Source organism: Festucalex cinctus, chromosome 13 (assembly GCF_051991245.1).
Source record: "Festucalex cinctus isolate MCC-2025b chromosome 13, RoL_Fcin_1.0, whole genome shotgun sequence".
Lineage (NCBI taxonomy): Eukaryota > Metazoa > Chordata > Actinopteri > Syngnathiformes > Syngnathidae > Festucalex > Festucalex cinctus.
The window spans coordinates 2,877,112-2,892,537 of NC_135423.1; the positions used below are offsets into that span (position 1 = coordinate 2,877,112).

At 40.1% G+C, this 15,426-nt stretch overlaps 1 protein-coding gene across 5 annotated transcripts in view; it reads left to right on the forward strand.

Moving 5' to 3' along the window:
- cntn5 (contactin 5) overlaps positions 1-15,426 on the forward strand; it is a 211,790-nt gene that overhangs the window by 189,869 nt on the left and 6,495 nt on the right. For all 5 annotated transcript variants that reach the window (XM_077494311.1, XM_077494315.1, XM_077494313.1 and 2 more), the window contains 3 exons: positions 1,849-2,007; positions 4,000-4,149; positions 4,249-4,319. In XM_077494311.1, coding sequence (XP_077350437.1) covers positions 1,849-2,007; positions 4,000-4,149; positions 4,249-4,319 — 380 coding nt within the window. The remainder of the gene's footprint in view (positions 1-1,848; positions 2,008-3,999; positions 4,150-4,248; positions 4,320-15,426) is intronic.

Genomic DNA, 15,426 nt, shown 5'->3' on the forward strand with positions numbered 1-15,426 from the left:
GAAATTTTAACTTCACTCGAGGTGTGATATATCGCAACCTTTAGGCGCAAAGCGCAAAATCAAAGCGACGCTTCGTTTGGTAAACAAGCTAATTAAAAAGCTAACTTTCCCATCACGCCCTTTCTAATCGTGTTTGTAACCGCGCGATGATGGCACCGACGCTATGATCATAACCGGCTCCAGATTAGTTTTCCAAATGCAGCGACGTGGTGCATTCCGAGTGCGTTCTCATTTCCATTCGCCAGTGAGCCACTTTTTTTGTGTAACCTTCTAACGGGACACCTTGCTGGGGACACGGCACGTTGCCTTTCATTGGAGAGAACGCCAGCTGTTCGCCCCACCTCAGCCTTCCCCCGAGTCCCCCGTGTCTGCCGCCACGACGGCGTTCGCTAAACTAGACGGAGGTAAACATATGTTGGCTTTTATTGGAACACGGCGAGTCCTGACATCTAAAGGCTCACCCCCCCCCAAAAAAAGGCGACGCGTTTCCTCTCTCAGATCAGCTCTGATTGTGTTTGCTGTTCAGTCGGATTTCTTTGTTTGTTTGGTTTGTTGAGGGAGATTACAAGATTACGGCCACTCATGCTAATTGCTTTGTGTAATTGCCTTCATGATGACATCATTCTCATATCTAGCAGGTGCGTATTGATTCCGACTGGAGCAGAATGTTTGTTTGAATGCCCACTGGCCAATTTGTATGAATTGTCTTTGGTCTTGACAAGTCGTCATGTTGGCAGCACGGTGTAGAAGTGGTTCTCGGTTCAAATCTCATCGCCGTTTTTCCTGTATGACGTTTTCATGTTCTTGTTGTGCTAGTCTGGCTTCCTTCCAAATTCCAAAAACATGCTCAAAGGCTCTAAATTGTCCATGTATGCACTCCCTACAACATTTGCTACCTCTCTGTGTGGAAGTCCATTAGGATTCCTTTTCTTTGGTCTACCTCAAGATTCCCTGATATCTTGTCTGTGTACCTGTATGCGCTCCCCCAACAGAAGGTACCTCTGGCGATGTTTCCTGGTATCTGTCCTTTGTGCCTGTATGCGCTCCTTACAATGCCATGACATGCCCTGGAGGAGATGGCCGATGCACCTGCAGCTCTATTGGAGTCTTCTTGGCTATTCCTGTTGTTGGGTAGCACTTCCTTGCGGCTGTATGCACTCCCGATACATGCTCAAGTTGAGAGACGAGATTCGACTTTTGGTTGAGCACAGCCCTTCAAAGATGTCCCATCACCCTCTAGCTAGCCTGGTATTACATTCGCACGCCTGTATGCACTCCCTATAACATCCAGGCATGCTCCTGATGACACCCAAGTAATTGTATCTTTAGCTAGCACCGGCTTGTTTGGGTGACCTTTGAAGAATATTGTGGTTTGGCTTCAAACTCTCCCGGTGCACTGACCTGTCTCTCTGGATGTATCCCGTATGCGCTCTCAGCAATGCTTATTCCAAGGTTTTTCTGGCCTTTTCAACTCTTTTATTGTACCGGTTTGTAGCCTGGAATCTTACTTGTACCCGATTGTACTCCCTATCAATCAATCAACTTTATTTATATAGCACCTTTCATACATTCCAAATGCAACTCAAAGTGCTGGACATCCATAATTTAAAAAAATAAAAAATAAAAACACGGCGGGGGCACAGAAGTACCCTGTAAGGAAAGGCACCCAGGAGGAGTTCATCCACAGTGATCACTGTGTGACCCTCCAATATCCTTTCCTGTCCCGTGTCGTGGTATCTCATCCACACTCTTGACATCGCTGCTACCATTCTTGGTGAAGAACCTAGAAAAAAATAAATAATAAAAATAAAAAAAATGCAAACCATCTCATCTTTCTCAACATTTTAGGTCCTCCTGGCCCTCCCGGTGTGGTGATCGTGGAGGAGATCACCGAGACTACCGCCACTCTGTCGTGGACCCGCGGCCTGGACAACCACAGCCCGATCAGTAACTACCACCTACAGGCCCGCAGCCCCTTTTCATTAGGATGGCAAACGGTCAAAACAGGTAAACGAGACAGGAAAAATGATTTTTGACTGAACTAGAAACCTTCCAAATCCCAAAGCAAATTCGTCACAAGTCAATTTAACAAGTTGAATTTCAACAATAATGAAAAAAAAAAAGTATTATATTCTGTATTTCACACCAAAGGCATCAGTTAGCATTCAATCTCCGGTGTAATAACCTTATTTACTGATTGAATTTTTATTTATTTATTTATTTCTTCTTCTTCTTCTTCTTCTTCTTCTTCTTCTTCTTCTTCTTTTTCTTTTTCTTTTTCTTTTTCTTTTTCTTTTTCTTTTTCTTTTTCTTTTTCTTCTTCTTTTTCTTCTTCTTTTTCTTTTTCTTCTTCTTTTTCTTCTTCTTCTTCTTCTTCTTCTTCTTCTTCTTCTTCTTCTTCTTCTTCTTCTTCTTCTTCTTCTTCTTCTTCTTCTTCTTCTTCTTCTTCTTCTTCTTCTTCTTCTTCTTCTTCTTCTTCTTCTTCTTCTTCTTCTTCTTCTTCTTCTTCTTCTTCTTCTTCTTCTTCTTCTTCTTCTTCTTCTTCTTCTTCTTCTTCTTCTTCTTCTTCTTCTTCTTCTTCTTCTTCTTCTTCTTCTTCTTCTTCTTCTTCTTCTTCTTGTTGTTGTTGTTGTTGTTGTTGTTGTTGTTGTTGTTGTTGTTGTTATAATTCAATTTTTAGTTTTCTTCTTATTATTATTTCAATCTCTAGGTGTAATAACCTTATTTATTGATTGATTGAATTATTTTTTATGTTATTATCTGTTCTCATTGCTGCTGGACATGTAAATTTCCCAAAGGGATCAATAAAGTCAAGTCTAAGTGCAGACGGATGCTCAGAATTTATGCGAATGAGCTGAAACCCAATCTGGACGCATTGCGAGCACGTTCGCAGGATGCTGTCGCCGCGCTCGACTTTGCTGAGCTAATGACGGCTTTCGCCGGATGACGCTTCGTTAGCACGTAGCGTCCCTGAGGATTAGCAAATACGTTCACGAGCGCGTCCCCCCCCCCCCCCCCCCCCCCACCGGGATTAACGAAAAAGCTCAGCTCCGTGTAAAACGTTGCCCGACGACGGATTGAAATGTGCTTTGGAAGCCGTTTTCAGACAAACGACACAAAGCAGGTTGTGACCACCCAGTGTAGAAAAAATATGCAAAGCTAAATATTTAATGCTCTCTTTTGTCTTGTTTTCATGGCTCAGAACGCTGGATTAAATATGAAACAATGGCTACGCTGTGTGTTGTAAACAATGGTGGCAAGTAATGAAGTACAAATTGTTTATTCTTGCACTTGGATGAATTTTTCAGATAACTATATTTTACTTATTTATTTATTTTTTTAAGACTTTTTACATCTACCCCTTTATGGTCCTTTTTCCCAAAATAGGATGGTTTACATTTCTCAACTTGCATTAACAACATGGCGTCAAAACAATGCATTCAAACCCAAAAACGTGTCGCCATGTTTTTTTTTTTTTTAATACTTTGTCCTTCACTCCCAAAAACATATTTATACTTTTTTTTTTAAATGTTTTTTTCTTACACAAGAGCATTCAGAAGGCTTTAATGCAGCTTCTGACATGAAGAGGTGGCTTTAAGCAATGGCCGTTCTACAAAAAAACAGCCAGCAGGTGGCAGCAGAGTATGAGAGCTCAGCCACGGCCATGTTGCAACAAGCTCTTTTTGCCAGTATTTTCACCAGGAATTTGAATATTGATGAAACTTAGCTCTCTTCTAATGCTAATTGCTGCAAAACAGAAACAGATATACATATGTAATTTTTCCTCATGAAAGAAGAGACTTGAATCTTTCTTTTGGGAGGTTTCATGTTTTTATAGCAATAGAACACAATATTTTGTGGACCTTGCAAAATCAGGGTGTTTCTTCAGTGAAATGGCTGGGAGTGAATAAGTTAAGTCCAGACAGACTTTTGAGTATTTTTTGCCACCTTTGGATCTGGAGTCAAATATGTGATTTTAAAAGTCTCACCCCGTTGCAGACCCGGAGCCCGTCACCGGGGACCTGGAGTCGGCCGTGGCCGTCGAACTCAACCCTTGGGTGGAGTACGAATTCCGAGTGGTCGCCAGCAACGCCATCGGTACGGGAGATCCCAGCGCTCCTTCTCGAGGAGTCCGAACTAAAGAAGCAGGTACCTTTGAGACACTGCTACATAAAGGTTGTTTTTTTTTTTTTTCCTTTTTGCCTTCGAGGTGTGTAATGTGAAAACTTTTCCTTTTATGGTCTTCAGTGCCCTCAGTGGCGCCGGCGAATGTGAGTGGCGGGAATGGCCGCAGGCACGAACTGGTCATCTCATGGGAGGTAAGCGGTGCGCCGGCTTGATCCCTTTTTTTTTTTTTTTTTTTTTTTTTTTTTGCGTAGCACGAAGTGGGGTGAGGGGACTCGAATGTCACCGTGACCACTGGAGCCTTAAGACAGACAGCTTCAAAGAAATGTTTCATTTTTTGTCCGCGTATTGCTACTTTGCCGCTCAAGTTTTTTTTTTTTTTTTTTTTTTTTTTTTCCAGCCAGTGTGTTTCAACCGTAGAGGGAATATGTTTGAAAGAGCGATCCCTGTTGATTTAAACCAGGCATCGCCAACCCTTTTTTGAAAGTGAAACCCATTTCTTGGGTTCTGATCAATGTGAAGGGCAGCCATTTTGATAACCACTTCTGAAATAACAAATTGGTTGTTGTTGTTTTTAAATATTGAATGATACTCATCTACTTTATGTGAAGAAACTGATGTCAATGATATCTCATAATAATTAGATCAAGCACTTTGTTTCTTTAAAGAGACACTTCACTTATTTAGCCCATTATAGCAATAAAAAGTTAATATTTTGTCTATAATTAATTTGATACTTTCATTATTTTTCACGTACAAATGGTACCTTTAAAAACACATTTCGCAACTTGCTGTCGACTGAAAATGACATCACAAGGGCTCAGATAACCAATCACAGCTCACCCGTTTTCTAGGTTTGGTCATGTGACACTCACAAGCTGAGCTGTGATTGGTTACCTGAGCCCTTGTGATGTCATATTCAGTCGACAGCAAGTTGTTAAATGGGTTTTTAAAGGTACTAATTGTACATGAAAAATAATGAAAATATCACATTTATCCATCCATCCATCCATTTTCTTGACCGCTTATTCCTCACAAGGGTCGCGGGGGGTGCTGGTGCCTATCTCAGCTGGCTTTGGGCAGTAGGCGGGGCACACCCTGGACTGGTTGCCAGCCAATCGCAGTATCAAATTTATAATAGGCTAAATATTATTTTTTGACTGCCAAAAATTGCTAAATAAGTAAAGTATCTGCTGGTGTTTACATTTTTAAATAATCACTTACAGCCTAAGACATTCCTAGAAAATCACAATGTCCCATCACTGGTAAGATGTTTTTAAAGCAGGCCTGCCACGCTGTAAAATAGTTAAAATCCACATATAATTGACAACCATTAAAATGAATTTGGATGACATGTTTTTATTACCCGTGAGTATTTCAATCCAATACAATACTGACTCAAATGGAAAAAGAATGAATTTCTGCACAACTCTTTTGGTCAATCAATGTCTGGGTCATTTCTCTCAGTGTAGGAAAGGAAAGTTCTGAAGCTAAATAAATAATAAATAAATGGAATGTGAAGAGCCCCATACTTTAGTGTACTTGTAATCTTGGATTTGGATTTGGATGTTTGCGGGCGAAACGCTTTCATGCTGTCTTGCGCCTCCCCAAGAAGCATAATTCAATGGAGAGGCGGCCAATGAGGTGGCCGGGTTTGAGTCCACTCCGCCCACTCGATCTGTGCCAGCGTCACCGTGAGCTCCTCATGAATTCCGCCTCCATGAATGTGACTTAATGGGTGCGCGCAAGCTGCTGCTTGCCCGCGCCATTCGTTAGCATTTGTCACTTTGTCTTGTACCTGGGAATACCTGCCACATGTTGGGGGAGTAGAATGGGACGGGGGGTTGATGGATGTGGCTGCCTCCAAAGCCTCGAACGAAACGGTTGAACGATTTTGAACATTTTGCAAAAATAATCACAAGCCTTTTACACTCGGTTGCGCCCGCCGTGGCGGAGAGTCGATTAGCGACGTCGCGTCCGTCTTGCAACCGTCAAGACTGGTCTCTAATTAAAACTCTGAGGAAAAAGTTTTTCAGCGTGGGGATGAAACCTTGACGACAGTCTGGGGTTGTTCCGCCTAAAAATGGATCCAAATGAAAATAGAATGACACTCAAGTGGAGCGCAGACCTCCGCCAAGGCCCCACCGTCCCTGTTTTGCATCACGGACGCCATCACAGATGAATGCACACCTTGTACATGCGTCAGAATTGTTCAATTAAAATTCAGGAATTATTCACAAGGAAGGAATGGAAGCAGATGTGTAACGGGGCATGTGTCCGGCTGTTTTTAGAATTAACCAATGACTCAACTCACCTTTAAATATCGAGCACGTTATCTGACAGTCATCCAGATAGCAACGGAACGTTTTCTTAAGCTGGAATCCCGGGGCAGCAAGATCCCATGAAAACAGCAGAGGCCCCGGAATTGACCCCTGTGGAACACCATAGGACAGAATTCTGCAGTCCGCTATGTCAAAACGCGGAAGTTCGATCCAACAAAACGAGACGCACACGGTCTCCAGTGTCAATAGCCAGGAGGGTGCCATTAATCAAACTCATGTTAATTAGCAAGCTTAGTCAAGGTGGAGTTATGGAATTATGAACAGTTCATTCAACATTCATGGGGCAATCCGATGAGGGCAAATAGTCCTATAAAGATACACAAAGCGCATATGAATTATGCATAACATAATGCAAGATGCCCGTGTTAGTGCACATTAAAGGATACACATTTGACTTTTTATTTGGCTTTGTAAAGACTCCAGCGAGGTGAATGAGTAAGCTAAATAAAAAAAATCATAAATAGAATAGAATTTAAGTAAAATGTGTTTATTTACCAAGACACTAAAAATATATAGATTTTATTTCTAATTTAATTACATTTAAACAAATGATGTATCCAAATAAATATGGCATTATTAAAAGTGTATGTATATTTAGATTTATTTTACTTATATGTAACCAAGCAACCACATATTCAATTAGATCAATTAATTTAAAAAAACATACATTTTAATTCAGACCTGTAGATGATTGCAGTGGACATATTTGCGTGTCCAATAAACCAGTAAAAAAGACGTCATTTGGATGATGTCAACACGTTCTGGCTCATGATTGGATCTTAGCTAACCAATCACAATCGCAAGTTGATTTGCACGATGTTCATGTTAAGAACGTTACATACAAGCTTGGTAAGATTACAACACGTTACAGCCATACTATCCTGGCGTCCACTGTAACAAATAAAAACCCTAGATAACGTTAAAAAAAAAAAAAAAAAAAAAATCCATGTTATTCTTATGTGGGAAAAAGTGTCAGAATCGGTAAAATAAATAAATAAATAAAATGAAGGGCTTAACTAATTCATTTTAGGGAGGAAAACGACTACAGCAAATTAATGCAACAAATGTCGAAGGACTTTTGACCATGTAAATGTTCATTAAAAAAAACAAAAAACAAAAACGGAGCATATCACAACTACTTTTGAGCTTCCACTGGTACCACAACCGGCAAAACCTTCAACAACAAACGCAAAACCGCCTTGGCGGAGGTAACAAAGCATCATCGAGCACGGAGTAATCAACGGCAAGAACGTTTCGATGACGTCGACTTGAGCAGAATGCAAAGCGGCATTTTTACTTTCAACAAACACTTTATCAGGTTGTTGTGTGGTCTTATTTGCTGATTTACCGATATAGCCGGAGCTGCTGCGTACCCGCAGGGCGAAATCAATAACGAATTAGCCCGGAATAAAAACAATATTATTAGTATGGGCACACACTCGATATATATTCTCGGCCTCTCGCAAACATAGAGAAACTGCGACTTTATCCATGTTTTACTTTCAATGACTGTCAATAGAGATTTTTTACTTTGACATCTTTCAAGACTGGATTTGAACCGGGATTTTTTATTTTTTTTAAAAATTATTTTAGCATAGAAACCCTGTGAGCAGAGCAACAAGCCAAAGCACGATTGTTTTCCGCTAGATCAGAGGTAGAAGTGATTACTGTAATAAGACGCTCCCGCCCGAGATAAAGAGGATTATCTCATCGGACCCAGAGGACGTTTGTGCCGTAGCGCTGAACACGGAATGTAATAAAGACGTTGAATTGTGAGGTGGCCAAAAAAACTTAGTTGGAGGAACGTAAAATATCATTACAAAAAAAAATATACATAAATTATGTCATTGTTATAACAATGGTAAATCGTAAATTGTTTTTATTTCATTTACACGTGCATAATTAAATTCATTTGCTTTTTTAATTTGATAAATTAGCTTTTTTTAAATTTCTCAAATAATGATAATACTCAACTTAACTTTATTTATAAAGCACTTTAAAACAAGCATTGCTTTATACAAAGTGCTGTACATGAAACAGAAATCAGTCATGCAGTAAAGAATATTTATTTATGTATATTTTTTTTTAATGTGGTACTCACAGACAGACAAGGTCATAGTTGTTCCTACAAAAAAAATTCTCTGGGTCAAGGCCGTTTTCTGGATTAGATGTCTTATGTTCCGTATAATCAAATATTTTTAAATGATTTTTATTTGTGTGTGAATTTGCGATTCTAGTATTTGTCAACTTTTCGTCATCAAGTACACTCAATGTTCCTTCATTTTATTAATAAGCTGTGTTGGTCAGGTTGTCTGGGTGTTACTTGTACGGGGAGGAATTATAAGCTTGTCGTATTTTAGGTCGGCAATATCTCTCCTCTTTCCTGTGCTGCTTTCATTTTTGGTATTCATTTTTAGTAAAAAAAAAAAAATGAATAAATAAATAAATAAATAAATAAATAGAAAAATAAAAAAAAATTAAAAATAAAAAAAAGATAAAAACACAAGAACAAAGCAAACATTTTAAGTGAGTATACAAGTTTTTTTTTTATACAAGTAAATAAAGTTTGCATCAGTAAATTAATAACAAGTAGGTGAGTGAATAAAATAAATAAATAGAATAAACATCAGATTCATAACACAAAATAATCACAGCAATCATAATAGTTTATTCATATTACTATATATGAAAGACAATTTTTTTTTTTTTCGCTTTGACTTGCGAGTGCAAACTTCACCCTATAAGTGTGAGTGAACTAAAGTCAAGTTTTTTTTGTTTGTTTTTTTCCTACGTTTTTGGAGAGTACAATATTAGGTCATTATTATAACGGATTAATGGCCTTTCCATTCATTTCAATAGAGAAGAATGATTTGAGATATGAGTGTTTTGAATTGTGAGCGTGGTCAACTCAAGGAACCGATATATCCTTTTCCGTATGAAGGATGAGGATATTTGCAAGTGTGATGATGCATTGAGGGTCTCAGACTTGGGTGGGGGCGGCTCACCTTGGTCACACTTGACAAATGTGCCGACGAGGCGGTCCCCGCAGCCCACCTGGGACCCTTGTCGCGGCGATAGTGATGAAGATGCAGCGGATATGCAATTTGGGTCCCCCGAAGAAGACGCAGACGGCGGGTCAGAACCCGTCGATGTGTATTAATGTGTTTGTAATCTCCCGCTCAAGCTAATAAATCTCGCGGCAAGCCAAGAGGAAATTGGCGTGAACTTCTCGCAGGCTCGGCCCGCAGACGGGTCGGGAGTTAGGGCGTGCGAGGGGGGGCTTTATACGTCCCGAATGTCTTATGAGCAAGGCCAAGAATTTGTAATTAAGATGGGTTGAAGGACACTTTCGCAAAAGGGGGGAGAGGTGAACAGATGTGGAATCAACTCGTCGTTATTAAGTAGTGCCTGGCAGCCCAACTGCCACTGGGAGAAGGAGTGCAAAGGAAACGGAGGCCGTGGGCGCTTGGGCGCCTTATGGAGGGCGAGCCGCCATCCAGATGGAATGGATGCCTGCTGGTGTCAATTGGCGGGGGTCGGCGAAACATATTGTTGGCTGGAGTCCAATTAGCGTATTAATAACACTGGTAGCTTGACTCACGAGTTTAATTAGTTCCTTGACCGCAAGTCGCTCGCATCTCGGATCAAATTTCCCCTTTGAAATGAATGGGAATACAATTCATCTATTCCAGATCCCCCCAAAACACCCCTAAAACGTACAGTTTTGAATGAGTAAGCTAACACGCTACAGTATTGTATCAAATATACATTGATAGCATATTTCACGTAGATTGTGAAGAATGTGTCCCATAATTTACTGGCAATCAGTCCAATGTGTGTACTGAACAAAGTCAAATGTGAACTCGGTCACCCAATTCCAATGTTAAATGCGCTAGCTGTGTAAATCTTAGGTTAGCTTAGCAAATAGCATGGTTGCTTATTCTTTTCTTGTACTTCCTTTGTGAGAATGAAGAATTCATTTGTGCCGCCACGGAGATGAATAGTCACATAGGAGCAACTCTACAATGTGTTTTTATCTTAGTATTTTTTTCGCAATGTGTTTAGGCGCACTAGTAGCCAGCCGAAGCTCTTTGCTAGCTAGCTGCTGTTAGCACAGAGCTTCCCTCGACCTCCCAGTAGGTGACGTGAGCCCAGCGAGTGATTTTGGGTCGGTCTCTGTGGATGGGGAAAATTTTGAAAATGTTTTATCATCAGTAATGCTATTCAATGTGTTTTGATGAGTCACAAAATAGTATATTTTTTTTTCACAGTGTGCTTAGGCACACTAGTAGCCAGCCGAAGCTCTTTGCTAGCTAGCTGCTGTTAGCACAGAGCTTCCCTTGACCTCCCAGTAGGTGACGTGAGCCCAGCGAGTGATTTTGGGACCGTCTCCATGGATGAGGAAGTGTTTTATTATCAGTTACGCTATTCAATGTGTTTCGATGAGTCACAAAATGCTAGTTTTGGCTAGCAGATTGTGATTTCTTTCAAGCTTGGACGTGATCTCCATCTCAAGTCTCAACATAGTAACGGAAATGCTGGGAGCCGTTTCTAATAGTTTGCTTCCCTTTACTGGAGGAAAAACCTTCTTGGACTCGATTTACCGCATCGTACGCAATTGCCGCTTTCCCGTCGGCCTTGGTGGAGGTCTTCACTCATGTGAGCCAGTGATAAGAAATATGAATGCGATGATGTCTCTCCGCTACGCCTCGCCGTCATCCATAAATTTGACAAGCTCCTCTCTCTCGCAACCCCAACTGGTTTTCCTCCCGTGCGCGTTTCCCGCCGGCCGCTGCTCCAACACGTTTGGGAATAAATCAGCAGCGGGCGCCAGGTGATCGATGGCGGCCCTTATTAAAGGAGACGCGGCCCCTTTTTTTGCCGCCGGTGGCTCGTCCGGGAACGCTTCTGCAATCATCTGCTGAAGGGTCGACGGCGGGCGACCGGACAGCGTTAAAGCAGGATGAATGACTAAACAGTCGGCTGCTTTTCCACGGGGGCGTCCATTAGGGTTGGCCTCGCAGTCACCGAGCACATTAGCGCTTGGTCATGAGATGAGTTATCAGGCTCTGGACGCGTGTGCCCCCTCCCTCCTTCCCTCCCACCCCTCACTAGGATCAGCGGTTGAAAGTAACAAATTACAAAAATACTCATTACGCTACTCTTTCGACAGTACTTGAAGTCTTTTTTTTTTTTACACAAATATCTGTACTGGTAAAATCCAGGACAAATCCAGCAAGCATTTTTCATCTTCCAGCATGAAGGTTGATGACCTTTCTCTTCACTCTGTACGACTCAAAAACAAAACAAAAATAAGAGAGCACTTATATTCTTTTTATGATTTGATTCAGGGGCGTGATACACCGTGGGCCTGATTTACTGCAAGTTCGTCAGGCACCAAATTCCTCTGGAAGCTGATCTACTAACTGGGCGCGCTCAGGATTGCATCTGCCAAAGAGGCAAAGTTGCCGAGTGGATGCAAATAGATGGAATTAGCACAACAAATGTGATTTCTTAGACCCGATATGAATTGTGATGGCTGATTTTGCATGTCTCAGTAGCGTTTCTGAAATTCAGGCGCAATTAGTGCGCACATTGGTGCCAGTGAGGTGCACACAAAATTTGAGGTGGCCTAAAAAAAAAGTTACAAGAGGAACAATGTAAAAAAATGTTAACGACTTTTTAAATGACAGAAACAACAATGAACAGAAATGCAATTTTGGAGCTTCTCAATTATTGGACTTGGAGCCAATCACAAGAATTTTTTTTTTTCAAGAATACACCCCCCAAAATTTTAATTTTGGGAGGTGTCATCTGAAGTGCACAAAATGCCAAATTTGTATTTATTTATTTATTTTTTAACAAAATGTAATCATTTTTGAGGGGTGTCATCAGAAGTGCACAAAATACCCTTTTTTTTCTTTCTTTTTTTTTTTTTTTTTTAACAAAACCATCCCAATAATTTTGTGGGGTGCCAAGAGAAGTGCACAAAATAACAAATAAAAATAATAAATAAAACGTTTTGTTTGGCAATATGTATACCTCTGGATGATTTTGCTGCTTTGTAGCCCCTAAAATAATAATAATAATAATAATAATAAAACATTGCCAAAAATGAAAACACTGATCATTTTCTACCGATCCTGATCAGCGGAAAATGATGGGATCGGGACATCCCTAATAGATTGCTTTTTTTTTTTCTTAGTAAATCACATGCAAAACTGATTATTTACAGAATTACATGCACCATAAAACTCATATCTGTACATATAATATTGTTGTGGATGCAAACACTACTCTAGTACTTTATAAATTCAGAGTGTTCGGTGTTTTTTTTGTTTTTTTTGCCTCTGGTCACCAAGCCCATCAAGGCTTAGTGACGAGCTGAATCATCAGGCTGTCGTCCACGTGTCCCTCCCCCCTCCTACGCCCCACCAGCGGGGCCCTAAATGGCTTCCGTTTGTTACCGCCGCTCCTAAAAGGTCCATATTGAATGAGCAGCACGGCCGGCCCGTAATGATCCACTTTGATGACAGCTCATTTAGCTCCGCTGATCATCCCCGTAACGAGCACGGTCACGGTGATTGGTCATCGCGTTCCCATCCGGCACCATTACCTCCGGGGAGGACATGGCTCATTTGGGCCGAGGCGTTCCGGGGGCCGATTCACGTTGGAAGTAGCGGCGCTTTTTTTCAAATATTTGTTATTTTGTGGATGCTTTGATTCATATTTTGCATTTACCCAGCATAAACTCGCTGCCAGCAAGTGGAATTCAGATTGGATTCCAGGAAGCTGGTTCACCTTCAATTTGCTCCAGTTCACATTTTTTTGCAAAATCAAACCACCCAAAAAAAAAAGACAAAGAAAAAGCAAAACACACTAAACATCACATAAATTCAGGATATTCTTGGCTACTTAAGAAGCATCTGACTTTCCAGGTTGCACTGTTACGGATTTTAATAGAAGGTAAATACTTCATTATTATACTTGAGTATACTTTACACCAGAGGTGTTCAAACAACGGCCCGGGGGCCATTTGCGGCCCGCCGTCCATTTTTCAGTGGCCCGCGACGTATGCTAAAAATGGCATTTGACTCGGTTCAAATCAAATAAACAAAACAAAAATGTTTGGAGATGGTCAAAGTTAGAAGGGAGGGTGTCGAAAAACAGGTGCTATTAAAGGTTATTTTAGTTAACTAAAACTAATGCAAAAACTAAAACTAAAATTCAAAAAACAATATTGTGACCGAAATAAAATAAAAACACTCTTTTTAAACAAATGAAAACTAACTGAAACTACATTTTATGTTTACAAAACTAATTAAAACTAACTATAATTATAGCAAACATGTCATGTCATGTAATACACATTAAAAAAAATAATACTAATGCTGAAACTAAAACTAAACTAAAACTAAGCATTTTTTAAAGAACTAAACTAATGAAAACTAACAAAACCACCCTGAAAATTAATAAAAACTAACTAAAATGAAAAATTCCCAAACTATAATAACCCTACTGCCATATTACAAATAAATTGGTTTATATACTGTAACATTTTTCTAAATATGCAAAAGGAGAAATAAATTATTTGTACAATTTTTAGGACTAAACACAATTTCTCTTCATAACATTATGTGGCCCTTGCGTCCTGATTTTCTGTATGTGGCCCTCAAATGAAAAAGTTTGGACACCCCTGTTATAGAAGACTGATCTTAACAAACCTTAAAGTTGCTATTCCATCATGTCTCTACCCATATTTTAAACGCGGCTCGTGACTGAAAGGTTCAAGGATCGATTCCCCCACTTTGGGACATTTGTCACTTCAGCGTTTTCATGTATTAGTTTAAATCGTGTGAAACACATGCTAATGTGAATCAGTGGCAGTAAAAGTCAGTTTTGATTCATATTAATATTGTCACACCATCAATAAAACATATTCCATTAAACGGCAAAAGGCAGTGGCTCTTTTCCATATATTGCGTTTCGCAAGGACCTTAATCCGCTCGGCTCACATTAATTAATTGAATTCCATCCTAATGAATTGCCATTTGATTGGATGGAGTTGCTGGAAGACAGCTCGGGGGAAAGCACACCAGACGGCGTCCTCAAGACGGGGAAAAAAAAAAAAAAAATCCTCCTGTCATGGATGCCCGGACTCAAACGTCTCGGTAAAGAGCGCAGCTCGCCTTCCAATTCTCACGACGGACTGCTCCTTTATGAACACTGGCAGCGAATTACAGTAAACGGGGAGGAAATTGCTCCGGATGAGAAAAGTTTGTTTCTTTAGTGGCTCTTCCAAAAGTGAAACTGCACAATGTCGCAATCGTTCTTTCCATTTTAAATTGCTGGGTTGGGAAAATGGGAAAATGATTATTATTTTTTTTTTTTATCATGTTCTCATTTAATTGTTTGGGTTATTGTGATCTGATAAAGTTTGGTCATGAGTCTTTAGGAAAAGATACGTTCGCCGATCCACCGTCACAATCCATGAAATGGTCTGCGATGTTATAGTTTTATTCCGTTTATGTTCAGTGAATTTGTTAACTTTTAGCACCCTCTAGTGGTGAAGTGCGTATTACGCCCGATTCATTTGAGTTGCCGTCAGACACTCCTGGAGAGCAACACACACACACGGTGGAGCGTTGGCCCACGTAAGGCTGTAAGTAATTATTTGTGTTCATTTGTATAAACTTTATTCAAGCTATAAAAAAAGCCAATAAGTTCGGTTGAATGTTTTGTAAATTCAAAATGGTGTTAAAAACGAGTCAGTGAAGACGTTAGCATTCGTTAGCCTTTTATGCTAGCGGACTTGAGCTAACTTTATTACCGTACTTGAGTTGTGTTGTTTATTTAACTTATTGGTGATTATTATTTCTTTACATTTGTGATTGGATTGATAGTACTGTGCTAATATGCTGTATTGTATTTTTGTTTCAGTTTTACAATAAATTAAATA